We start from the raw sequence: 27640 nt of genomic DNA on the forward strand, positions 1-27640 counted from the left end.
ATCAATAGTGCCGCAGATTTTTGTCATAACATGTAGTCTTATGCCAACTTTTTACTCCATATGTTTTCAACTGCCAGTGAGCAGAATGAACAGTTAATACAGACATAATTTGCTCTATAGCTCCCCTGGTGGCCGGTAATTAATTACGCAAACCTTTTGGCAAACCACAGTTGGAACTTTTAGCCCCCAATAGTGTGCAGTACCAAGTACTAAATGCTGTTTTCCCACCTTTTCTACTAACTAAAAAGAAAAAAAAACCCAAAAGATTCAAATTAAAATCAAAAAAGATTGAACTGATATGCTCTGGATAGTTTTTTTCCAAAGGGCAACTAAAAGGAACAATCAATTTAAAATATCAGTAAGATAAACTTAATGCGTGTGGTCTGCGTCTGGCACACTTGTGACGTATACTATTTAATTTCCTAGAGTTCAAACCACAGTAAATCTACAAATTCTGCAGGCGGCGGTGGCGGCGTGGGGGGGGAGGGGTGGATGATCCAGTACCACAAGGCCGTATGAGTTCACACTTTTTACTCACAAGAAAAGTGTGAGTCATCGCAGGATTTTATGGAGATATTAACTTCACATGGTGCTGATGGACCTTTAAGTCATTATGGTGATAAACCCCACAACACACTTTTATCTGATTTTTAAAGACTGAACAATCAAAAAAGGACCACTTAAGCGGTCTCCCATTTTTAGGTAACAAATGAGCATATTTGGATGTCTTCTACAACACTAGAGTAGGTTTGAAACGACCCCATCACACCTCTCAAACTAAGCAGAGTACATTTAAAGTTATTACATAGAGTTTTGTGATCTGCGTTAATGTAAGTAACAGTGAAAACAGCATAAATAAGCACAAGTCACAGCTGGTAGGAATTTATGCAAACATTAACAGACTTAATTAATGAATAACAAGATACATACACCTGCTAAAGCACGAAAAATATCCGCAGACTATGGATCACGAAAGGATATCTGCCTTTGTTTGTGTTATTTCCTTATGAACACTAAATGATTCCTCTCTATTTTTTTTTCTTATTTTAATTTAATATGCATTTTTACAAAGACGCAAAGCTAAATGTCAAGTTTCCCCCTATCTCACGGTGGAAAAGAATTCTTCCAAACATCAAAAATGCTTGGCTCCAAATGTAGGACGCACTGATCAATCCTGCACACAAATACACAAAATTGACTAAACCCAAAACCACTGTGACAAATCAGCCTAACAGTGATGACCATATGATTGCCTCATGAAATAAAAAAATATAAGTAAAAATTAAATATCTGAAAGTCCCCTGCACCTCTGATTATTTAACTATGCACTTGTAACTTTTAAGATGTACCACGTCTAAAATACAAACCGAGCATTTAGCTGCTCAACGAGCTTTCAGTATTAACATTGGCAGTACATGATTATGCCACGTATGTGTGTGAATTTTTATTGTAAACTTGCATTTATATTAACTGTTTTAATAACAATATGCCACCTACAAATATCTTTACTTGTCCCACTCAAAATGATCTAATGAGTACTAATAGGTTTTTACACCTCCACAATGAGGCGATTCCTGTTTATCATGATAAATAATCAGCAGTTGGTGGTTCACAAAATGGATCTTCTTTCACAGCCACAGCCTTATTTATTTTTGTTTTGTTTTCTAAAACATGGAAACCCAGTTAAAATGTCAGGGCTGTGTTTATGATAGAAAATATGTCAAGTTTATAGCAAGGATTTATTAAACAGAGTTCACAAAGCAAATAGAGAAAGCAAGAAACCCTATGAACCACAAAATAGACAGCCAACACTAGTTTCACAAGAGCTTTAAATTAAAATGCTGTTCTACCCATAGGCCACTGAGGGATTTTACCACGGTGCTAGAAGAATGGTGAAGAAAAAAAATTCCAAGAGTCATCTAAAGGAAAAAAAGTGCTGTGTGCATTAGGCGATATAGAACTAATTCAGCCCACCCTTTCCACCCTAGAGCTATATAACAGCTCAGAGGTAAGTAAACCAACACAAAACCTTCTCTAAACAACTTGCTCTTCACACTGACAAAACTTCAAGCTGAATATGAAGCACTTTATTAGGATTGCCTTTTGGATTGTTACTATTGCTGTTTTTTGCTTGAACACTCAAGGGAAACCTCTATCCAAACGCTCAATAGAAATGAGTGACTGGAACCCGAACCTTTTAAAGAACGTCAGCTGTGTAAGTATCAAGATGATTTTTTTAAGGGGTTTGTAAAGTATTTGCTATGTGCTAATAAATACAATGTTTTCTTCTATATTTACAGATTGACGGTTCTGAATTCTATGCTCCTGTAAATATAGAGGTAAGACTATATTTGAAAACTTGCATTTACATTTCTTGAAAATTGTAGTGCTGCCAGAGACGTCTATCCGTCACAAATAAAAATAAACTGTATAGCCACTGTACTAAACAGAAGATGATGATGATAGGCTGATCAGGGAATAAGAAGTCAGAACAGAAGGTGTCATGTTGGGTAGTCCCCATATGCTAGTTAAGCTTTTATAAACCACATGTAAAGGTTCTCTAGTACAGGAAATGAGCTTGCCAGGTGTCGATATTTCACACAGCTGAGGCTGCCTCTATTTGCAGCCACAAGCCTGTCTCAGAGCAGTAAAAGAAAAATCTTTCTCTGTCACACACAGAAAGAATGCTTCCTTAAGGCACTGAACTGCGTTATCTCAGAACTTGAAAGGGCAAACACGGAATGTTCAGACCCACAGAACCGCACTCTCCAGGGTCTCGATGCACTGGATGATATAATTCGACAACTGACCTCAAAGAGCTTGGTAAGTATTGCCCTATATTATACCAACATATTAATAGCCTGTGAAAAAAGCTGACAAGATGAAATTTTAAACAAGTAGACTTAACTGACTTTTCTTCTTCCTAGACACAGCACAACTCCAGCAAATGTATGTGTGAGCTGTGGCCTGAAAAGAATTTTACTAGTTTTGTGGATGACATCATGAATTTGCTTCAGAATATAAACGACAAAAGTCCAAAGTAGCTGTTAAGCAGCAAATAATGGACAGCAACACCTCATCTCGTATAAGATTACGTGACCAACCAATACTGTATAAAGAACTGTCACTCTATGTGATTAGCCACATTTATACATGTCAAATGGAGCGATCTCAGGTCTATAGCTGTTTAAATGATGTAGACATTCTGAACACTGCTAAAATATATTTATATCTAACTTCTACAATACAATACTGCAAAGTTCTCAGTCAGTAATATTAAGACTGTTTTATCTAGACTGTAAAATGTCTTTATTTTCTATTTATATATTTATTATTTATGTTATTTATGCTGTATGGATGAATTATGTATCTTGGTGCTCTAAATAAAATGTAATAAATGTATTAACAACAATCTATTGGCATTATTTGCATATATTACATGTTACATTAGGTATGAGGGAAGGTGTTTGAAATGGAAACTTCTGAAAGAAGAGCTCTGATGTATTTTCTTCATCAAATTTGAATGCATACTTGCAAGAATTTTAAGACATGATACAAAGTTTGTTATAGAGCCACATTTCTCCCCTTAATGTGGGAATGGAATAAGTGTTTCTGGCCTGTGTGGGAGTCTTCATTTCCTCATTGGTAAGGGCAACTAAACTAAGTCAGGCTGTCCACAAGAAGTTTAGGGATGGAAAATCTAGTCATATTGAGGTCATCGAGTAATTTTTGGAACAAATACTGTACATTCCCACTTTACTTAACTATTTGTACTTAAAGCCCTTACTACTTGCCTAAATGGGTACAAAAATAAATAAGGAGTACAATGAAGGAAGCAGGAGACATCAGCTTAAAAACTCTTTAAACTATATTTAAATATGATTAGTTAAGGATTAGGATTCAACTTTATTGTCATTACACATGTATTCTAATAGCACTTAAGGTACTGGGAACTGTGTCCTATTTTGGAACTATGGACATAAAGATTCTAGTCATCTCGGTAACTTTTGATAATGAAGATCTGAATTTGATTAATTAAAGCAAAACAAATCTTTTAGGCCTGACATACTCAAACCATTTTTCATGTCTTATGAATGTGGGAATAATGGCACCCTGGACCACTTCAACACTGTAGTCATAGGATGACATGAGTACCCACAGCACTGTTATGTTGTTTTACAGTTGCCGTTCCCTCTAAAGTGGCCAACCAAACCAGTGAAATGTCTTTAATAGATTGGCAGCAGTTTCATCTTACGATAAGGATCAAGGGTTCAGGCTTGAGCCACTCTACGTTATGCATGCACTTGGCCACATGATGACTCATCTGACCTATTCTCCATATTTAGATGTAGAGCTCTGTATAGGGGTTTTTGCTCTACTGAACTTTGAAGGCTTACTTATCGATCTAATAAAGGATTTAGTCACTTCAATCCTATCCAGTGCTGTTTGATGTATTTTCTGATAGACTCCTCTGGCTGACATAATCTGATCGTGTGCTGCATTTATATTACTGATTGGTCGATTATTGGGACTGAAAGTAAGCATTTCTGCAATTATTGGTATTGTTATCCTTTTGAACCACTTTCCAGCAACAGATTTGTTAATTTCAAATACGGAACTTGCATTGCCTCACTGTTCACCAAATCAACAATCTGATACATTCTTAAAAAAAGGAATGCACTACCAAGCTCAGCAACACAAAGCCCTGAAAGACCACAGAAGACAACTTAAGTGAATTCTTTCCTTCACTGATCCAAACATATTACACCAACTGTCAAATATGGTGGTGGCAACATTATGGCATAGGCATGTATGACTGCCAATGCAACTCCATCACTACCATTTACTGATGATGTCACTACTGATAGAAGCAGCACGGTGAATTCTAAAGCGTACAGGTCAATGCTCTTTGCTCTCGCTCACTCAAATGCTAGAAAACTGATTAGACAGTGCTTTGCAGTGCAGATGGATAAAAACATGACAAATAACAAGCTGTAAAACAACCCAATCCAGTTTCTCAAGGAAAACAAATGTGGTATTCTTCTAAAGCCAAGTCAGTCACCTGACTCACCCCAAAAAAGTCTATTTTTTAGATCCTGAGGATGAGCTTGAAGGGTCTTACAAATAAGCAGCAACTGAAGACAGCGGAGTCAAGGCCTGACAGAGCATGTGAATGGATGAAACACAGCACTTAGTGATTTCTATGCATTCTAGACTCCAGGCAGTCATTGAATGAAAACTATTTTCTTTTCAAGTATTAAAAATGATACTTATTTAACAGGTCAAATAGGAAATTAGTTGTATCTTGTCGAATACGTTTTCAATCTTTGTTTCAAATCTATTTCTCAGCACATCATTTCTATCTCTTAGAAAACCCAAACAATTTCCATGAGAAGTTTTCAGTTCCGGTTGATTGCTGTGAGTCAATGGGAGAATTAGTAATTTGATTACTGAATACAAATGAACTCATTTGTACCCATCAAAATTGGTTCAGTTTATTGCATTCTCAAACCAGTGGTGTCAGAATAGAAAAAAATATAAGAGCTTTTGCTGCAGCCTTGCATGTCTCTGAGAGCACCATCTCTGATGTGACTGTTCTTATTGGAAATCTGACTAGACCAAGATATCGAGATGAGGTGCCCTCGACTTGTATTTGTCTCATCGTTGTGACAGCACTCAGCCCTGTGGCAGAACAATCATTGCCCCTGCACAACCAGAGTCGCGCAAGGTTCTAGGGAAACATATTGGCCTGTATTATTCCCGATATGGCTCCTGCTGAGTATGCCTGTAATGCACTGAGTGGACATGTATATCAGAGGCAGTCACAACCAATGACCATCAGTGCATGATGATTCATCCAGGACAGGAATGGAGAGCAATTCCTCAACAACACATCCAGACATAGTCCAGTCTATGGGTAACGTTTGATAGTTGAATAAACACAATACGATATCAAGCACACAAAAGGCATGCACGCATAGACATTTGATGACAACTGATTATAATCACAATTGTAGCATCATGTGCACATCAAGATATGTGTAAATAATTAGGAATGAAGTATCAGTTTTTAATTATGTATTTCCAGCCACATCGTGTTCATATAAATGACTCCAACAGTTTTAACTTTGATAAATATTGGCTCTAAATATTGGTTTTCAGTCTCCATGATTGCTAATAATCTATATCATCCTAGAAAATTCCATGTCAGTCATGGTCTAATTGGCATTCTCAGTTGTCTTAGAGCAGGGGTGGGCAACTCCAGGCCTTGAGGGCCGATGTCCTGCAGGTTTCAGATATCACCCTGGGTGAACACACCTGAATCAAATGATTAGTTCATTACCAGCCCTTTGGAGCACTTCAAGACATGTTGAGGAGGTCATTCAGCCATTCAAATCACCTGTGTGGGATCAAGGACACATCTAAAACCTGCAGGACACCGGCCCTCGAGGCCTGGAGTTGCCCATCCCTGCCTTAAAGAAAGTTGCTTTTGTTTCTTACACTTGTTAGTTACTTATGTCTTACCATACCCTGAAGTACAGGTGTAAATTTCGTCTACTGAAAAACAAACCACTTGAGCAATTTTTTTTAACTGTAGCTCGTGCTTCAGTGCCCTAGCAATGAACCTCTTTCAAAGGACTTCCTTTTCTTATCATCGCATTGATATAAAATTCCAATAAACTGGGACTGCTTGTTTTTTTCTACCTATAATGGGTAAGTGGATGTTCCAACCAGACCCGCAGTGTGGATGGGACTTAATATAAAAACTAGCTAAATTGAAAGATCAGCGAAAGTCTGAGGGAAAACGCTTGCTTTTCTTTTACATGGTATTGTTCCATGTTCCAAAGTGTTTCACCCATTTCACGGAAAAGCTATTTGTGCACTATTGCGTCACTTTCTTATAATCATGGCTGTATTGCTGATATTTGCTGAACGTAATATTATATCAAGTTAATCAAGATTTTTAGCAGAAAATAATTAAAAAAAAATGCAATATGGTGCCTGCGTACTTCTTCACCCAGCTACTATTTTTAAAAATGCAGAATGTGTTACTTTTCCTTGTGCAAAGCACCTCGGTTATTGGTGTTGCAGCTTCTAAGAGTTTAGGTCTTAAATGTTTTCACTGTGTGTAACCACATCAAGAGAGTTGCATATCCTGTTTATCTCTAAACCTACTACTATTACCTTAGTGACTGACTGAAGACAAAAAAAAAAGAAAAAAGAAAAGAAAAGAAAGAAAAACAGAAGGCTTACATTGTGTAAATCTGCTTCTGTTTGGGAGATCTTCAGCTTTCTCTGGCATACTCTGTAGAGCGTAATAACATTAGGCCCTGATTCACTTATGTGAAGTTTACTACCTTTAAAAAATAACTAAATAAAAATGACTACCAGCGTGTGGACCACCATGTATTTGGGGAAAACCCCCCCCCCCAAAAAACCCAACAGTGTACAGAATACTGCCTGACGTGGACACGCATAAAGCATAGCCGTCATGAAATCTGAATTAAAATAAAATTAGTAAGGAGGATTTCTTCTTATTTACATAGGACATGACAATTACTTCATTTGATAATCTACAATTTGCCTATTTACTAAATAAAATATATGTCGATACATGTGCAAAATATCCTTGGTCTGCCAAGAAGGAGAATCATTTACATGCAGGTAAATGCATGACTTTAAAGTGCATTGACACAATACTCGATAAGCATTTTCCCTCATTATGTTTTCAAGCAAGTTTGGAGAGCAGTCTCACTGCTTCCTTAACTAAATCAAAAGCAAAAGTGTCAACCAAACTCACTGGAAGCTGCAAATGTGAAGTGAAGAATATCCTCACCAGAACAATAAAATTGCAATTTACTGCAACTCTGTCAAATTACAATTAAAAGCCATCCAAGTTGCAATCAGGGTTTGGTGCATTAAATTAAAAATGTTAGATCTCACACTGCTGTGCATATGATACAAAACTAGCAACATACAAAAGAAGACACATACGTAGGAAACCTGGTGCTGTACATACAACTGCATAGCTTGATCCTGGAGCAAAAATTCCCAGCATGCAGGCAATTCCTTCTGTTGGCTAACCAATGGCTAACACACCACTTCATTCACAAGGCTGCTGAACAGTTAGGAGTAAATGATCTGCTGCATCGCATGCACAGGAAACCAAAGCATTTCCTGTATGTGTGTATATATATACCATATAGAGAGGTAAATCAACAGTTTATCAACATAGGGGGTCAGCTTACCAGAATCTGGTAACAAACAACCTGAGTCTGCACAACACAGTTTTTATACAGTGCTTTAAATGCAATCTCATTTTAAACCTGTTCCAGCCACTTGCAGCAGCTTGTTATTTAAAATTGTAACACAAAATCAGTCATGCCTCTCTTGATGAAGCAAACTAGGAAGTCTTTATTTTAAGAAATATGAATGGTGCAGGATGTTGGACCAGTCATTTGCTCTTTTAAAATCTAGGCAATGCACTACTTTATAAGAATTATGAGAAAACTTTATAAGAAATGCACAAACACCTATTCGTACATGGTGACTGTGTAATTTTTAATGCACAACTCTCTGAAGCAGGTATAGTCATTTACTGCTGTTATAATAACATATAGGATTTGAGGTTTTGCCCATAAATGTTCATTTTAACAAATGCTATGTGCACACAAAGTTGCTGCAGGCTTGTCAGCTGCACATTTTGGTAGAATCTCCCATTCTACCAAAACGGTGCTCTTCTGGATTGAGATCTAGTATCTGTAGAAGATTTTTTAAGTATGATGAACTCATTGTCCTGTTCAAGAAATCAGTTTGAGATGATCTGTGCTTTGTGATATGGTGCATTATTCCTGCTGCCAGTAGACACCGTGTACTATAAATATCTGCAAAGTGAGGATCAGCCTAATATGTGGAGGCAAATTGTTCCATAGATTAGGTTATATTTTACTAGCTCGCCCCTGTTCTTAAGTCTGGTCTTTGGAACATGGAGAAGTAGCTGATCACCAGACAAAGCTCAACAAATTTAGAAACATTAAAGCCATTCAGCCTTTAATGTCATCAAAATACAATAAGACTTAATGAGTTGCCATCATTTCCTTTCAGGGACAAATAGATTTGGGAATCATCAGCGTAGAAGTGGATGAGATGCCATATCTTTTCGGGATTGCTCCTACAAGAACTAAATATAAAACGAAATGAATCGGACCCAGAATAGAACCTTGTGGTACTCCACATGGGAGCAGTGCAGACGGAGAAGTTGAGCCACCAAAACTGACCCCAAAAAACCTTCTCTCTGACAAGTATGATCTACTTGAAAAGCTGTATTTAATGAGTTTATATATCTAATTATCAACATTTGTCTAAGTGGCCAATATTTGCCCATTATATTGCTATGTGTTGCTATATATCCACAACCTTATAGATTTAATATTCGGTTATGACGACAAATCACTTACTAGGTTTATCTTGAACTTTGCCCTAAAGTCTTAGTGAAAGCTTGGTGTGTTTTTATAAATAATTAAATAAAGAGCTATCCAACATGCACCTCAGTAATGATTTAGAATTTCAACAATTATGAAAAAAAAAAGGTGAAAATTACTTTTACTTTGAGTGCTCAAGTACAGTAAGAAAGCACTATATAAGAACCAGTCCATTTACTATTATTATCTTATGAATCAAATGTACATCTTTCCTTTAAAGCGGCTTGATTGCTTAGCACAAATACATGAGAGCTAAGCAATCTGAGGTTTTGGTCATACATTAGAACTACCAAAACCACGCATGTCTGGTGCCATGTGCACCCATGATGTCCCACAGTAAGGGTAGACATAGTGGCTGGTGGTTGCCCTTACAAAACTGGCTTTGTGGTCAGTAACACCTTCTATTCAGCTATTCCGTGCCTAATTCACAACCAGAAATTAAAAAAAAGAAAAAAAGAAAAAAGAAAGAAAATGTTGGGTCTGCGCTTCCACAGGCCTCGCTGGTTTAGAAACTTATTCCTGTTAACGACAAGGAAGCAAGACGAACATCTTTAACCGGTTTTTACTTGCATGTGAGTGTGTGTTTGTCTGACCTCCTGCCCACAAAACGGTCATAAAAGCAGGAAGCTTACTAAACAAAAAAACAGAACCTTCACATAGGATGTCCCATAATAAAATACTACAGCCTCCCCCACCGTTCAACAGTCTGGGGAGGGGGTCAGAAACAAAGGAATGTCTTTGATCATGCTGCTTGAACTAAGACTTACAAATTTAAGTAACACAATGACAACATTTAACAATTTGACTGCAACAGAAAAATTCACCATAAAAAACACAAGTGGCAAAATAAATGGATATTATGAGCTTTGGCTGACATACTTTTATTTTTTCTGTCCTAAGCTCTATGGCCATTTCCATCACAAAAGATACAGTATATGAACCAGTGCAAACATTAATAAAGAAAGAATGTACTTAATATACAGTACATGTATTAACTGAAAGAAGCAAAACTAAATACCAGTTGTGGTGCAATATTCTATGTTGGGTGCTTTCAAATTATTTTCTACAAATCTTTAAACGTATTTTGAAAAAACAAATTCTGAAACCAACATGCAGCAAGTGGTGCAAATGAAAAGTAGGTTGAACGTTTTGAACACAACTGATTATTGATCAACATTCTTCTTTAATGTTGTAACATTATTCACATGCTGAAGTTATCACTAACCAAAACCTTGTCTTGCCAGGAACCAAAGCCCTTCTGCAACAGGTACGCCCGCAGCACATTCTTGGCTTCCTGGTATGGCTTTGCCATCATCTTCAGTGACCCAAAAAATATATAGTATGAATAACAGCTTGGGGTTCTTTTTAAAACAACAATTCAGCAAGTCAGGAAACGGTCATTTAAAAAAGCAGAAAATACAATAAGCTTGTGTGGTGGTTATTTTAACATGTATTTAACAGCATTTGCTTTCTATTGGATCAGTGTACAGCAGTTTACATTGCTAAAATAAAGTTTCAGATTACGCAGAAGAAGGTGCTGAGTTTACCTTGGCTTCTCTGTAGGTACTTGTGGCCAGCAGGTCCGTCCTCTGAGCCTCTTTGGCCACCAACCTGAAGCGGTGCATCATCGCTGCTTTGCACAGACGGCTTGCTAGGGCAGATCCACTCTTAAAGGGAGAGCTACACACCAAATAAATAAATGAGTATGAAACTCTAGTTATGATGTTCTAACACAGCCTGAGTTGAGTTGTGTCAAAAAAGGATACTGCCTATAGTTCTCAATTTATCTGGTAACCTGTTAATTACATTTCCAAGCGGTCTAGTAAAAACCTTAAAATAATCTGACCTTTCAATTAGTCATTTCTCGTATATTATTTAGGGTATACACCACTAGTCAAAGGTTTGGACACACGTTCTCATTTAATGGTTTTTCTTTATTTTCATGACTATTTACATTGTAGATTGTCACTGAAGGCATTAAAACTACAACTGAACACATATGGAATTATGTAAAACAAAAAAGCGTAAAATAACTCAAAACATCCATCCATTTTCTTCCGCTTATCCGGGGCCGGGTCGCGGGGGCAGCAGCCCAAGCAGAGAAGCCCAGACCTCCCTCTCCCCAGCCACCTCCTCCAGCTTATCCGGGGGAACACCTTGAGATATAATCTCAGAACAATTCCTCAACACAACATTGCAGCTTCAATAAACTAGGACATTAAATCATAGACATTAATTAAAAATATGTAATGTGTGTGGTGTATTTTATCTATGCACGTGAATGTTTCTACGTTAATTATACACAATTATAATACACTTCTCCCCTCATGCTTATTTAGTAATTGTGTTTGCATTCATACTATTTCCACTCCCACTAAGCACCATATATGGTGTTTTCTGGGATTTTTGCTTCTCCTGCAGTAAAGCCACAGTTCCCAGAGGGGTATCGCTGCTGCTCATCTTCTTCAGCAACGCCTCTACCTCCAGCTTTTTCATCCCCCTCTCAATCTTCATTTTTCCAGAACCCTTTCCGTTGAATCGATGGGAGAGCTGCCTAAAAGCTTCTTTTGGAGTGAGTTTCCGCCCAGACTCCTCCACGTACTCAATCTTGACGTCAGGCTTGTAGCCATCCTCCTTGAAGTCTTGCGTGAAACCTCTGTATTCTTCTCTGTGGCTGTACTTGTCATCAAAGCCCATCTTGTCCTCAATGCAGTAGTCACCATTGGGCAGGGCACCCTTTGGCGCTTTGACACGTGCTACTTTCTGTACTTGAGTGTCCAACAGACCCTTATTTTTGCACAGCAACAGGGCAGCAGCAAGGCCGGAGTTGACGATGGGCTCCTCGTCCAAAATGGTGGCAGAGGCTGTGGCGAAATCTGGTTGTTATTGTCATCCAGGTTAACTGTGCTCCATCCAACATTCTCATCCATATCAAGAGTCTTAACCTCCAGCATCATCTTTTTCCTCCTCCTGTTCAAAGTCCATAATGTCTTCCTGGTCCTGTCTGTTGCCTGACAGTCCGTACTGTTGGGATATCACCCAGGGTTCTGCAAAACTCTGAGGTAGCATTTAAAACAATGTTGTTCCTCTTGTCAGGATCGTCTTCGTTGTCATCTTTAACAAGCTTCTTAGCCTGCTCTGCCACTTTCTCCCCAGAGTCTTTCAGGAGCTGCATTTGCTTCAGCTTCCTCTGCAGCTCCTGCTCTGCCTCATCCTCCTCAATTACAGCTGGCTCAGGAGGGGTAAATTCCTCATCGTCGCTTATGTCCATTTCTGCCATCCTGATGTCATCAGACAGCAGGGGGATTTCATGCGTCACCACCTTCTCCTTTTTCTTTACTTCTTGGTCTTCATCATTCTCCTGTTTGCGGCCTCGGCCACGTGTCCTGGAGCCAGAGTCAGTAAAATATCTGAAAGAATTATGTTTGTGCATCTACAGATGAGAATTTTTATGTGTGTAAAAAAGATTTGTGTTTGAAAAAAATATTTACACGAGTTACAAAGTTTTTGGTTAAGGCCTGCTTACAGATGCAGAGCAAAAAACTACGTGTAAAACTCTGCGCTCAGGTTCCCTGGCTGCGTGTGGATTTCAGCTTACAAGTACAAATTTTGACCAGATTTTTCTTCATTTCAGCCGATTGGCCAATGTCATGTCGATCACAAATTAAACAATCCAATCAGAGAACAGATGGGTTTGGCTGCTGGAGGGGTGCTTTACTGAGCTTCAGGTCCTGAAAGGGTAATATAGTTTGAAGGTGGAGGATCTCTATATAAATATCCCATATGGGTCATACAAGGGTGGTCCCCATAACTTTCGGTAGCTGTTGAAAGGATAAAGTTGTGGTATATCAGTGGTTAGAAATACCATTATTACTTTATGATTAGTTTAACACAAAGTTAGGGCTGACCCGTTTTGCTCTGCATCTGTAAGAGGGCCTTAACCAAAAAATTTGTAACTCGTGTAAATATTTTTTAAACAAATCTTTTTTACACATACACAAATTCTCATCTGTAGATGCACAAACATAAAACTTTCAGAAATTTTGGTTTACAAAGTTACAAAATTCAGTACACAAATATGCATTTGATTTACAAGTACAAAATATTTATGACCACAATTTGAGCCCATAGGACTGTCATTTCTCTTTACTTAGCTGACTGGTTCTTGCCATAATATGAATTGTAATAGTTGTCAAATAGGGCTGTCCACTTTGTACCAACCTGACTTCTGCCCAACACAACTGATGGTCCCAAACCCATTAAGATGGCAAGAAATTACACAAATTAACCCTGACAAGGCAAACTTGTGAAGTGAAAACTATTTCAGGTGACCACATCATGAAGCTCATTGAGAGGCCAAGGGTTTGCAGCACTGTCAACAAAGCAAAGGGTGGCTACTTTCAGTAATCTAAAATATCACATATACTCAGAGTTATTCGTGATTTCTTTCTTTGCTACATAATTCCATATATCTTGCTTTATATATTTGATGTCTACATCTACAATCTAGAAAGTAGCATAAATAAAGAAAAAACATTAAATGAGAAGGTGTGTCCAGACTTTTGACTGGTAGTGTATTATTTTAAGATACTTCATTTTAAAAGTATAACTAAGATAAAGCATATTTAAATAAGTATTAAACCCCAAAACCCCTCAATTCTCCCAACTTCGTATACAGTGATTCTTACTCCTCTATGGTCTTGCCCTCCAGACCATCCACAACCTCCAGGGAGCTGTCTCCCTCGCTCCAGTTGATACCGTATGTCAGCTGGTTACCGCCTGCACGGCTGGAGGCCACAGATGGCACCAGGCTAATGTGAGGCCTCATCATGCAATAGAACATGGGCAGCTTGGAGGTGATGCCCTCTACACGCTGGCTGACAGACATCTCCATGCCACGAATTTCACTACAGTCAGAGTCACCTGCAAGGTTGATATAAAGTTACAAGACAGAATCATATATAGTTTCCTTCAGTTACTGGTATCATTTTTTATGACTAATCTTGCTGCAACTTGCAATTGTGAAGGTGTTTGACTTTGTTTGCTGCAAATATAGAGTACAACTCATTTTGGAGTTTCCCCATCCCTTACAGACTGAATCAATGTGGTCAAAGTCATTATGATTATGAAAAAGGAGAGGAAGGAAGAAAATTATTACTTTACCTTTGTAAAAATAACTTGGAAACTTGAGGATACACTACTGTGACATAATGATATATTGTCAAAAGGAGATTATTTTAAACCTGAGGAATTTGTCAACTGTTTTTCACCTGCCTAAAAGCAGGTGCATACATTGAACATCTTATGTAGGGTTACACAAAGTTACAGAAGGAATTTTAAGAAATGTAGAGCCATCAGTTTGTTTCTTTGCCACATATTTTTAAATGACAGCAGGTACTACACTAAGATCTGTCTTGGAAAAACAATTTGTCCTATCTTTTTATGATGTGAATTACACCCTGATAGACTCCTCCCAGCCCTGAAATGAAATGAATGAAATGAATCTTTAATATGCTTGCTCTATTCCATTTTTAAATTGGGACTGTGTGAGAGACTAGTACTTTGTAAAAACTTTGTGAAATGACAAAAGCACAGGAACTGTGTTCATATCACTATTACCAGAACAAATGAAGACGTCTAGCATTCACCCACACTGTCTAACCCAATACCAACGTGGAGTGATTCTACTGATGTATTTGGACTTGGTGGTGATGCACTTTTGAATAATGATTAAAAAACATAAGACATAACATAAGGGTGATTCCCAACTACCCTTAAGGAGCATGACTGATTTTATTACTTGCCTATGAGGATGCTGTGGACATAGATGGGCTCAATAAAGTGGCTAAGTAAGGCTCCCTGGTATCCAAGGACCTGCCACTGAGTGATCTTGTCTGTTGTGGACATGCTGACAACTTTGGAGTTAGAGTGATCAAGGAGTGATGAGAAAACCGAGAACACCTTTAAAAGAAAGTACACCTTTATACTTATGCATCAACACAGGTACAGGTGAATCATTTAGGTGTTCAGCAGATAAAAGAAATTAAACAACACCTTGCCCTCCACAGACAGGTGTAGGCTGATCTCGTTGTTAACTTGCCATGCTGACATGGAGAGTGGGTTCAGGCGCCTGCAAATTAAGCAGAAAGGTGAGAAAAATATTTCTGACCTTAAATAATATCCTTCGATATATTATTCAAACTTCTATAACCCTAACTGTTTAAACTGAAGTTCTAATTAATTTAACTCTTAACCAACATCACTCACAGACAGCTGACATCAGGTTCTTCATGGACCACGTTTCAGCCGCATTCCAAAAACCAATGCAAGCTGCACTCCCACACTCTGGTAATATCTTGGGTGCCTTTTGTTATGCTAACCTATGCTTCCTAGTGTCCTCTCTTCTCTCTCAACTAGGAAGTCATTCATCCTCACTATATATGTAGGAGATTCAGATTTCTAACTTCCACAAAAACGATAAAGAAAAATGGCACTTAAACTGAGGAAAATTGTTGTGACTTGAAGACATCCGTTTATCTCACAAGTAACTAATATCCGGTATTTAAGTCTGACGTCATTAGCCGTGCGTGGGCCCAAACTCCGCTGCAGGTCCCTAAGTCACACGATCACTGCGGCATCACTGAGAGTTAAAAACTGTCTAAATCCTTTCACCTGTAATAAAATGATCAGCGTTGCTGCTCTACCAGGTGTAACAAATTAAGTTTAACATCCAGGCATCCATGAAAACCAAATTTATGAAATTTAACGGAGTTAGAAGTTAGCAGGAAGTTAGCTCGCTAGTTTCCATCTAAATATAATATACCATGTTCTGACTGAGGGATTTCCAAATCAAATTAAGACGTACAGCTGTGCTATCATTTCCAACATAAATGAAGACAGGAAAGTAAACAGCAGTGACATTTGTAGGGTTACTGAAGTTTGGCTTGTTGGTATAATGATGTGCTACGCTAACGACACAGCTATGTTAGCATAATATAAACGGTGAAGCTGAAGGATGAACGCTAACTTTTTTCCACTCCATAAGAGTTAACGTGATGGTTCCCGAAGGTTCGGGACAAATGCAATCACATGGCAGGATGCTGACCAGACCGAACTTCAGTCGGGAGAACAACTGAGATAATCCATCCATAATACAAGGTTAGCTATTAATATACTACTGCATGGGCTGGGCTGTAGTTACATCGTAAGGTTTTAAAAACTGAGCTTTAAAATGATTAGCGGTAATAAAAACTGAGAGAGGCCGACAGTGATCAGTGACTGTTTTTAGGGGCTTGTTGAGATCAAAAAGAACAAGATACAAAGCATTAAAACGTAAAAAACACGAACGCCTTATTAAACGCAGAGTAGTTTGGGCCCGGAAGAAGGATTCATCACGTCATCACTTAAAGACTGGATTGTTTAAAACTGATTTATCAGTATATGATATGAAATCAAGGTATGTCAGCTTCACATTTCTCTCTTTTATAATTTTGCCAGTGTAAACTAAGAAGCAAGAATGAGAGTGAGTGAGGAAAGTGAGAAGACATGTTACCATAATGAAAAGCACCCCCGAAATTTGCTTTGCTCATCTTTGTTTTGCGTTTTGGTGGGTGGAGAGGCATAAACATGTGGGAGGTTCAATCAAATGTGGTAACACGAAGTGAGTTTCAGGTATTTTAGTGGAAAATGTGTGTTAGACTTTGAGCTAAGCATACATGTCTCAGAGCTGTACTGCTTTTGCTGCATCAATCTGCTGCCAACTGCACTGTCAATAGCACAAAGTGATAAAAAACTGGGATCTGATCATCATCCAACCTCATACAGATACATGTTAATGTGCTTTAGTTAGAAACACTCAATCAACTATTAAAGTTCATGCCTTTTTTTTTAGCATTTTCTGCTCAGCACTGTTGAAGAAATAGATCCAAGTCTTGTTTTCTGACAGTTTACCGGGATGGTGCACGTGCATAAAGATTCTGGTATTCGGGGAGTTTAACAACCCAGAACCACAGACCACATACATTTATGAAAAAGTACAAGAGGATAGTAGGGGAGTACAATCAGTGGGGATATGTTTACAGCGAGCGCACTACCCACTAACATTTGTCTCCATTCATCCACATTAAACAAAAACAAATAGTAATACATCAAGAAGCAATAAATGTGGGGTGACAAGAGCAAAAACTTGATTGATGTGACGTAATTGTATTTTTGTTTTTTAACCTCTTAAAATAATTTTCACCCGTGGACTGATCAAAATGTATTATTACTCTATAACCATTTAAGACAGAGGTGTCCAACTCTAGGCCTCAAGAGAGGGTGTCCTGGAGTTTTTAAAATGTGTCCTTGATCCAACACAGCTGATTTAAATGGCTATATTACCTCCTCAACATGTCTTGAAGTTCTCCAGGCGCCTGGTAATGAACTAATCATTTGATTCAGGAGTGTTCACCCAGCATAATATCTAAAACCCGCAGAACACCAGTCCTTGAGGCCTGGAATTGGACACCTCTGATTTAAGATTTATGAAAATCAGTTCTTGGCTGTGAGTTTTCAGAAATGGTTCATGTGAACAGATTCTTATCTACATCATCATGTTATATATAATAAACTTTATTTTTTTAGTCATGTTTCAAAACTAAACTCTGCCTCCTAAGTATAACAAATCTTTTAGTATGAGATTTCCACACAGCCATTAGACTTGGGCCTTATATGTTCCTCTTTCAGTCTATTAAATCACTGCTATTATCAGAACCAGGTCAAATATGACATAACTGCAGCCTCTGGCTGGAAAAGCACTGCACCTGACACAGTGTTATTATGTATTGGTATTTTTCCTATATTAAACTGAGTATGAGTAAACTACTAAACTGAGTGAGATGAGTAAGCCAATATTAAAAAGGTCATTATTATGCCAGAGCCTGTGTAAACCATTTCAGGTTCATGCTGTGCGTTTCAGTCATTACTACAAAGATGGGTAAGAAGCAAAAAAATCTGCTAAAATGTAGGTAACATATTTTTGTTGACCTGTTTTCAAAAGCGAGAGAGAAGAGGCGTTAAAGGAAATGAACTTCTATGGGGTTAAGCTGATAAGCACTCACAGTTTGGAAGGGATCTGCGCAGCACCCTTTGGCAGTTGGTTGACATAGAGGTGAAGAGTTATACCACTCTTCAGGCTGAGGAAGCTGCTGCTGCTGCTTTGCTGGAAGATTGACTTCTGAGTGAGATTTGCATTTTTGCTGAAAAACATCAGCAGGTGCCGGTACAGGAACCTGCCAACAAGGAGATATTACTTATTCTGTGCAAAGTGGTCATAGATCTATGTAGTAACATTTTTTAAAAGTGAAAATCTGCAATATCACTAAATCTTGAAGTTAAAGCTACTATACTGACCCATTTGAGCATAATGTGAGGTTTGCTGCAGTTAGCTTACTTTAAAGGTCTCCAAATGACAAAGAAATACACAAGCAACATGTTTGCCCGCAGACCTCAAAACATTGCTTTCAGAGATCTCTTAACATTTAAACAAGAAATAAAGCCAGCCACTGTCAGACACATTTGCACATTACCATGTTATCAGAAAAGCTCCTAAAATAAAGTCAAGGAATATAAACCATTACTTGATTCATATGAAAGATACACTTGTCTTTAAAGAAAGCATGATTATATCCATGCAAGTTGCAAAAAAAACAAAACAAAACAAACAAACAAACAAAACGTGTCTGAATGAGAAACGTATTCATAAGTAATTGAAGAAAACATTAATCTGCAACATAACATATTTGGGCCTTTATTTCTACAGGATGTAAGAAGCCCTTTATATGACACCCCCAGTTACAGTTATCATTAAGCTCTTTATACATGATATAGTCATTATTCTCTATATATTTAGACATGATAACTCTTTCAAATTAAAAGTCTATTAGAATTTTAGTGGACAAAACATTAACTGAAAACATTTGCAATCAGCCTATACCAAAGTAGGTCAGGATACACAAATAAAACCCTAAAAAGTCAATGATTATATCTGATTGTATTAATGAACATGATTAATGACCTTCCATGAATCGCTACTTTATCGTGGTGGAGCCCATGGGATCCCAGGGGCTATGTTGTCAGGGCTATGTTATCTTACCCTACCAGCGGGTCTCCCATGGCAAATTGGTCCTGGGTGAAGGACAAGACAAAGAGTGATTCAAAAACCCCCAGGAGGAGAAGACCCAGGGAAGAGTTCACTCAGGGTTACAGGGGCCCCGCCCTGAAGCCAGACCTGGGGAGGGTGCCAGAGGGTGAGCGACTGGTGGCCGGGCCTTAGACCATGGGCCCGGGCCGGGTGCAGCCTGAAAAAGGGACATGGGCCCACCCTCCTATAGGCCCACCACTTGCAGGAGGCACCGTAGGGGTGGATGTCCAAAACTAGCGACCAGGACATGGAAATTAGCGTTCTCCGAAGGGTGACTGGCCTCTCCCTTAGAGAGAAGAGTAGAGCCACTACTCCTCCACATCAAAAGGAGCCAGTTGAAGAGGTTAAATTGGCTCCAAAAGTACCATGTACTCTGGATTTGCTGGCTGAACAGTATAAGCTAGTGTAAAGCACACTTTTGGGCTTTGTTTTTTTTTTTTTTAACAAACTTAGAAACAGCAAAAAAGTGGTAAAGACAAGTGAAGTGAGCTAAGAGATTAGCTCGGGTATTATTTACTTGCATCTGTGTTTAAATAACCATCATTGATAAATAGTAAAATGGCAAATGGACTGGTTCTTATATAGCGCTTTTCTACTCTAACTGAGCACTCAAAGTGCTTTATACATTACGACATTTTAAGAACACGAGACTTAAGTGTACATGTATCCACTTAAACTGCTGTGTTGTACTGAGGTTAGGATGAATCATCCTTGGTTTAGTATGTTCCATTAGCCAAACAATTACCGTCAGCGGTCTATTTATATCTACAAAAACCACAAGGTAAATGACAAATATGTTTAACCAGAGTCTATAGCTGTAAAATATTAGATTTAGAGAAACAGTATGCAAAATATTTATTGGATTAAAACAATCGATTACCACTGTTGAGAAAATGTTACAAATTATGATATTGATATTGTTGCCACGACATAATATCACAAGTAATTAGTGATTATATTATATTTTATTATATTGTAATGAATATAATATAACATTACAACATATAACTAATGGGTATTTTAAAAATCAGGTTTCAAATTTGCATGGAAAAAAAATACTGCTTTCATTTTTCCATCATGGTATAAAGTGGAGAAAACCATTTGCTATAACGTGACATGACACATAAAAAAATATGGGTCATGGTTGCAACAAACCTCATAAGAGATCTTCTTGCTGTGACAACTGCATGTGAATCATGCACAATCCTCCCGTTCGATGAGATACTCTCTTTTGTATTAAAATTACCGGTCCCAAGAGCAACCACTTCATATCCATTGGCTAGAGAAAGACAAAAGTGTGAGGAGAGGTAAATACAACATATTTACCTGATAGCCACTCAACATATCATTCTATAACATTTATATAACTCATGTCTGTAGCTTTTCCCTTAACAAAAGTATTGTTGTTCTATCTATAGCTACAGTTTTTCAGAGCCCTTACAGTCCAACATGTCTTTGCACAGTTGTTAGACAATTTTCATCATCCTCCAGCGAATGCCTTGTTACATTCTCCGTTTGCATTAGTTTCACGTGTCATACTCAACATATGTCGTTGGTACATAACTTCTCGGTGACTAAAATTTGTATCCATGAGAGAATTTTGTTCAACTCACCATTAAATAAGGAATTACATTTTTAAAAAGTGCTCCAGGCCTGCCAAAAACCGCTCACTGAGCAGGTTTTTCCTTTCCTCTTGATTGTTAAAGTTGTTCAACTGGATTTTGAGGTATGTTTTGGGTTTACTGCTGCGTTATAAAAACAGTCATTGGCTGTCACACAGCACTAAGGCATAACATGACATGACCAGACCTATACCAATCAGCTGAAAATTTCGGTTTGGTGGGGAGAGTAAAGACAGCAGCATTAATTGAAGCAAACACTGCATTTTATTTCTTCACACATACAACTGTTATTTGCTGTGCATCTTATCTGCATATAATACCTGTTTCCAAAGGACTCTGACAGAAGATGTCTCTTTGCCTACTTTACACACTGGAATTCTTTCAAAATATATTTTGGCTTTTACTCTGTCATCTTAAAGAAGAAATTCCAAGCTGGATGATTTTGATAACTTCCGTGCTCTTACATATCATTTAGCTTTTCTTTAAAGTCCTCGGTCTGAGGAGCTTGAGATAACCTGATAAATGCTATCAGCTGACAACTGTTCAAAAGTTAAATGAACTATATGTCTTCCCACTAAAGAAAAAAACCAAACATTTCCATACAATAAACTACATGTTTTATCCCCCATCCATACAAAATCCTATCATCCCCTGTACAGATTCTTCAATAAATACAGTTTTTGTCTAACCTGTCAAGTTCTTTTTTCTCTAGAACGATGTCAGGAAGTGTCTTTGGCTCTAACATTTGTACACTATACAGCAAATCAAAGCTATTGAATTTCAATGAATTGTTTTTGTGCAAAATCCAGCACTTAAAACTAAACTATGCTAAAAGTAATGTTGTACAATAATCTTAGAGATTAGATAACAGCAGTTGCTTATAAGACTAATTTACACTGCAAGGAATTAAAAAAAAACTGTTGTCACTATATTCAAGATGAAGATTTAAATCAAGCATTCTAAAATCTTTTTTCCACTAACAGACTGGTGTCCATCTATCGTTTTTACTTTGAGGTCTCACTTACAAGTCTGAAGGATGAATGCTGCTGTGGTGCCTGCACATCCGGAGAACTCTGGGTGACTATTCATCAGTTTCGTGAGCTGATCCCTGACAGCATGTGGAATCTGCAGATTGACAAATGCCTTCCTTTCTGTACAACAGGTGAGATAAAGAAAACGACAGGTTTCCAACTTATTCATTTGTCAGTTCATTGTCTTTCCACGTAGTGTCAGTGCAAACAACAGCCATTTCAAGGCTCTTCACATTTTAACATATAAGCTCTAAAATGTTAGATACTGCCCGAGCAACCACTTGATAACAAAGGGAAGAAAGAATTCCCTTTTAACAGGAAGAGACCTCTAACAGGACACGGCTCAGTAAAGAGCACAAAGTGGCTAAAACAACAAACAGGACAAAACACAAACTATGAGAGAAAGAAAAAAAGGTAATAAAATGCAACAGTGACATACATATAAGTGCACTGAGTACTTCTCAGTGCATCACAGGAGGTCCACCAGCAGCCTGAACTTGTAGCAGCTTAATGAATACAAACACAGTATTTTCAAGCCATCATCATATCAGTGAGAGGTTCTCTGACTATAAGATGGACTAGCTTGGTAAGCTGCTTAAAACCCAGAGGGAATAAGTACTTGATGCCTCCTATGGAGATGTAGAGGAACTTTTACTAACATCTGTTTCAGCTCAGCTAACACAAGGACAGACATAGGAAATCTTCAATAACGCCTGCACTCATTTGTTAGATTTTTACTTAAGTTCATTATTGTATCCAGATTTGTATTCATAAAAACTCTTTTTTAAAGATACCTTTTCCATTTTTATTTAAATGTACTAATTTTTGTGTGTACATTTTGACTTCTTGAGCCATTTTGCCTTTTCATTTTGTATTTTCTTTGTTGACCTATGATATTTTGTCATTGGTTGTGTTTACTAGTTTGACACACTAATTTCCCTACTTTGGTAGTTAAAAAAAAAGTATAGCTTATCTAATCTCATGGTATGCAAGGCTGGCTCAGGTTTGTGTGCCCCTGAGCTAGCCTGACTATTAGCCTCTTCTTTTTCCTTTAGCTTTCTTAAGCTGCTTCTTCCATTTTCAATTTAAATGTACTCCTTTTGTATAATATTTAACTCACTGAGCTATTTGTCTTGTCATATTGCATTCTCTTTATTGCCCTACAATATTTTATTTAAGCTATCTTGTCACAGGTTGTGTTTACTTTTATGGATGTTGTCACAGTAATTTCCCTACTTTGTTGATAAATAAATTAGAGGTTATCTAATCAGATCTTGAGGGATTGTTCAGGGACAGATGTTCCAGTAGTGAGTAGTGTTATCAAAAGGGAAACATAAAGTAATTGTGAAAGTAAACAGTGTGTTTGTCTCCCAAATTGAAACCAAGGACTTGTTCAAAAGGACCTGCTCTCATTACAAAGTATTTAAATAACCAAGATATGACTAGATAAGTAAAATGAATCATATGACCAAATTTGTCTCTGACCTTCAAAACAAACATTGCTGTTGTACTTTAGCAGACAAAATCTGTAAGGCAGGAATGATATCGCATAAATGGACTGACTTTATCCATCCATCCATCCATCCATGCAAGCATCAGCAGGGTACACCCAATCCAGCTTGCCAGTCTTTTGCAGGGCTCACACAGAGCCAAAAAACCATACACAAAACCAATCACACCCTAAGGCCAATTAAGAATTGCCAGTTAAACTAACACACACGTCTTTGGACTGTGGGAAGAATCAGAGCACCCAGAGAGAACCCCCAAGCATGGGGAGAACATGTAAACTCTAAATAGAAAGGCCCCAGCTGGCCGGACGACTGCCCTGACTACATCTATACCTATCCTAAGTCGTAATGCATATCCCTAACTCTATCCAACATAATCATCCTTAACACTTAGCCAGACCAATGTGATGGGAATGCCAAAGGCAAAAAAAAGGTTGCACTTTTAAAAATAAAATGTCAGCGGTCTCAAATCAAATTATGCAACAATAAAATATGCTCTGTGTGCTATGTATACAGATGTGTTCAAAATATTACTGTTAGTGTCATTTACTACAAAATATGCAAACAGAGAGGTAACAAGTCAGTCAAAGAATATAAAATCCAGAATTACCGAGCATGGCTCTACGAGCATGGATATCAGAAATGGCGGGCTCCTCTTTTACTGGCAAAGGTGCAGGGACATCCAAGGCTAAAGCAGGCAAAGAAGTGAATGAAATGTAAAATGTTTAAATGTGCATTTTTAATGTTGCCAAATTAAATGTCAAAAGTCGGTGGTAAGAGCGGCTCGACGAACATTTGAAATACAGTCTTACATTTACTTAATTTACAATTAAAAAACAAAATCTAAACGTAGCAAAAAACTGTGTTAAATGGTGTATCCAATATTAACAACAACAATGGCAACAACCAACATCATAAATACTGTAAAAAAAAAAGTAATATGTGCATCTCAGAGTCTGCAAAACAAACACTTTATTTTCATCAAATACTAACATGATGATTCAGGAAGTGCAGATTTCAGACTCTCCAGGGTGGGCTGGAGATCCTGAAAAGCGAGCTCCGCTGCATTCAGACGAGCCTCCTTCTTTGTTACCCCTATACCAGTCTTGTACTGTACTCCATCGATCACAGCACAAAAGGCAAAATAAAGCCCTGTAGTACAGGCTAATAAAAACAGGAAAAAGTCATGAATTTTACTACAATCATAGCCCAACATCTGGCTGACATCTTCTCTGTCAGCCACTGTGCATAACAAGAAGTCATAATTTGTGAAGAGCCTTTAGTTTGTATCCAGTCTAAAATGACATCAGCCTCTAATGGCTTAGCCTCTGGCACAATACCTTAATTTTTTGAACAGTTTTTTTCTTTTTCTTTGTATAAAGGGGTGAATAACAAAAGGGAAAAAAAGATCTAGCATAGGCCTGATCTTGTGATTGCATTATAAATAAAAAAAATAAACTGCATTATTCTAATGTATTTCCAGTTCACTTCTTACTTGAAAGACCTTAAAACATTGCTGCTTTTACCTCAAAGGTAAAAACAGTAATATATAGATATAGATTTACCTGGGGCTACTGTCTCCTTCATTTCCAGATGGAACTGCAAAGTCTGGGCAAGCTGATGGAGCAAAGATATAGCATTCGTCTCTCCATTCCTGTATCTGTCAATCAGTGTTTTAGGAGACACTTTTGGTCTTCCATCATGACCTTAGTAGGGAAAACACGAAAAAGCAGATTCAAATTTTAAACCCATATAGATTCTATTTGGAGGCCTGCAACAGAAACCACAACTTAAAGGGGTTGACACAGTGATTATCTGGAGCACTGTGGGAGCTGTATCTGGAGTAGATTAACTTCTCAAACCTACCAGGTTTAAAAGTGCTTTTCACTTGCTGGTCAAAGCCAGTATTCATGTTAGATGGTGATTGGGTCGGTCCTGATGTTGTTGGCAAATTCTTCTTGAGCATTTGTTCAATACAAGTTCCTCTGGAACCCCGAAATGATCCACCAGTTGGATACATCCTGCAAAATTTCACCAGTTCTGAAAAGAGGAGAACAGCACTGTTTGACTTAAAGCCATGTCTTATCAACCACATTTATCTGAACAAATAAAGTTTAAAGGGTTCCCTTAAAGCAGGGGTCTCAAACTCCAGTCCTCGAGGGCTGGTGTCCTGAAACTTTTCCATGTGTCCCTGTTGCAACACACCTGAATACAATTAGTAGGTCACTAGCAAGACTCTATAGAACTTGACTGAATGCTGGGGTGGTAATTCAGCCATTTGATTCATGTTACGGCAGCTCATGAGTGAATGAACATGGTGGAATAAAAGTTTTTATTTAAAAGTGCTTTATAATTAAAGTTGGATTGGAAATTTCAACAAATCGCTCCATTCTTTCTCCTTGCAAAATATAACTCAAGTATTTATAGATATGCCAAGCTTGGGCTAACTGCTAAAATGCAATTTTGCTAATTGCTAACATCTATTTTTTTCTTTAGTGCTTAATAATAATTTTAGCGCTTAGCTTTAACAATAGAAACATAAAATTCTTCATGTTCAAAAAAAAAAAAAAACCTTAACGGTTAAGGCCCTTAACTTGACGGTCACTGTCGCTTTAACATTTAAGATTTAACTAGCTAGCTAGCGCGCTTTAAAAGGAAAAAAAAGGTCAGAGTTTTGGGAAAAGTCGCTAATCTTTACATCTTCGCTTTAAAACAAACCTAGCCAAGAAAACTCGTTAGGCCCGCTACATTTACCCACGTGATATACTGTGTACATTAAGCTTTGAGTTTTGAATTATATATGTAAATGTGACTACAAAAAGGGACAAACACGTTTTACCTGTGTCGACAACCTTGGACGTACTGGTCGCCGTCAACGTGTGAACGTTCTTGCTGGAACGTGGGCGTTGACGGTTGATTGGCTGTACAAAGATCGTCTGGCAATCAGGTGACACACGCTGTTTGGAAAATGAAGGATGACGTCAGCCGTAAGTTAAGGTGCTACGTTTTTGGCAGGTTTAATACACATTGTAACTTAAGATCGATGTTTGAGGTAACTTACTTATTATTATTATTATTATTATTATTATTATTATTATTATTAGTAGTAGTATTATCTGCCATGTGCCAAGATATATTGCATTATCCTGCCAGCAGACCCAGCAGTTCATTTTTTGACCTTTGCACCATTTAAGCGCTGTGTGAGATCCTGGGCTTTCTGTTGATGCCACACACGTGGGCTGTGATACCACATTATAGAGCAAAACTATTCCAAACTATTAATTCTTCTTCTTCTTCTTCTTCAATTTTAGAGTCTTAACTTTGATTTAGTAAGAATTTATTATTTTACCCCTTAAAAAAGAAAAGTTTTATTTGGTGCCTTTGTACTGGACAGCAAGTGCCCATAGTTCAGGAAGCAGAGGGAAGGGGGTGAAGCAGTAAAACTGTGAAAGGTGGAGTCAAACCTGGAGCTGTCAGGAGATGAGGTGGAGAAAGGCCAGATATTAGAAACAGGAACTTTCACCTCCCTTTCACCCATAGGGAAATAACTCACTTCCCTATGGGCCTCATCCAACCCATCACCTGACAGCACTAAGTATGACTCGCCTTCAGAAGATTTCAGTAAAATTCTGAAATCCTGTTTGTTCCACTGAGCCCTCTGACATGTCATCAGTGGTCATGGTTAGTGCCATGGGTGATGTGACCTAACAACACAGGATTAGTTGACTATTATTTGTAATCAGTGGTGTATCACAGACAGACTTAACTATGAGAAGTTATTTGTTAAAATGATGTTTTAGTGTTGTTTCCTTCA

General features: G+C 37.9%; 1 protein-coding gene and 1 pseudogene across 1 annotated transcript; both read right to left on the reverse strand.

Annotated features, from left to right (window-relative positions):
• Positions 1–10683: 10683 nt before the first annotated feature.
• On the reverse strand, positions 10684–25846 carry adad1 (adenosine deaminase domain containing 1 (testis-specific)). Its single transcript, XM_063485176.1, has 12 exons — positions 25680–25846; positions 25392–25519; positions 24820–24990; positions 24437–24514; positions 22313–22438; positions 20821–20944; positions 18584–18754; positions 15537–15612; positions 15287–15443; positions 14171–14405; positions 11030–11162; positions 10684–10797 (listed from the first exon to the last, which is right to left on the reverse strand). Exons 1-12 carry the CDS (start codon positions 25844–25846, stop codon positions 10684–10686), a joined length of 1680 nt encoding a protein of 559 aa, XP_063341246.1.
• LOC134634475 (U4/U6.U5 tri-snRNP-associated protein 1-like) lies at positions 11814–12915 on the reverse strand (annotated as a pseudogene).
• Positions 25847–27640: the final 1794 nt, after the last annotated feature.

Source organism: Pelmatolapia mariae, linkage group LG2 (genome assembly GCF_036321145.2).
Source record: "Pelmatolapia mariae isolate MD_Pm_ZW linkage group LG2, Pm_UMD_F_2, whole genome shotgun sequence".
NCBI lineage: Eukaryota > Metazoa > Chordata > Actinopteri > Cichliformes > Cichlidae > Pelmatolapia > Pelmatolapia mariae.

Excerpts from the sequence above, each read along its gene's own strand:
- adad1 (XM_063485176.1), bottom strand. The coding sequence starts at position 25,846 with ATGTATCCAACTGGTGGATCATTTCGGGGTTCCAGAGGAACTTGTATT. Across the intron at positions 24,991-25,391 it reads GAAGGAGACAGTAGCCCCAG|CCTGTACTACAGGGCTTTAT; the intron begins GTAAATCTATAT and ends TGTTTTTATTAG. Across the intron at positions 15,613-18,583 it reads GCGCAGATCCCTTCCAAACT|GCGCCTGAACCCACTCTCCA; the intron begins GTGAGTGCTTAT and ends CTTAATTTGCAG.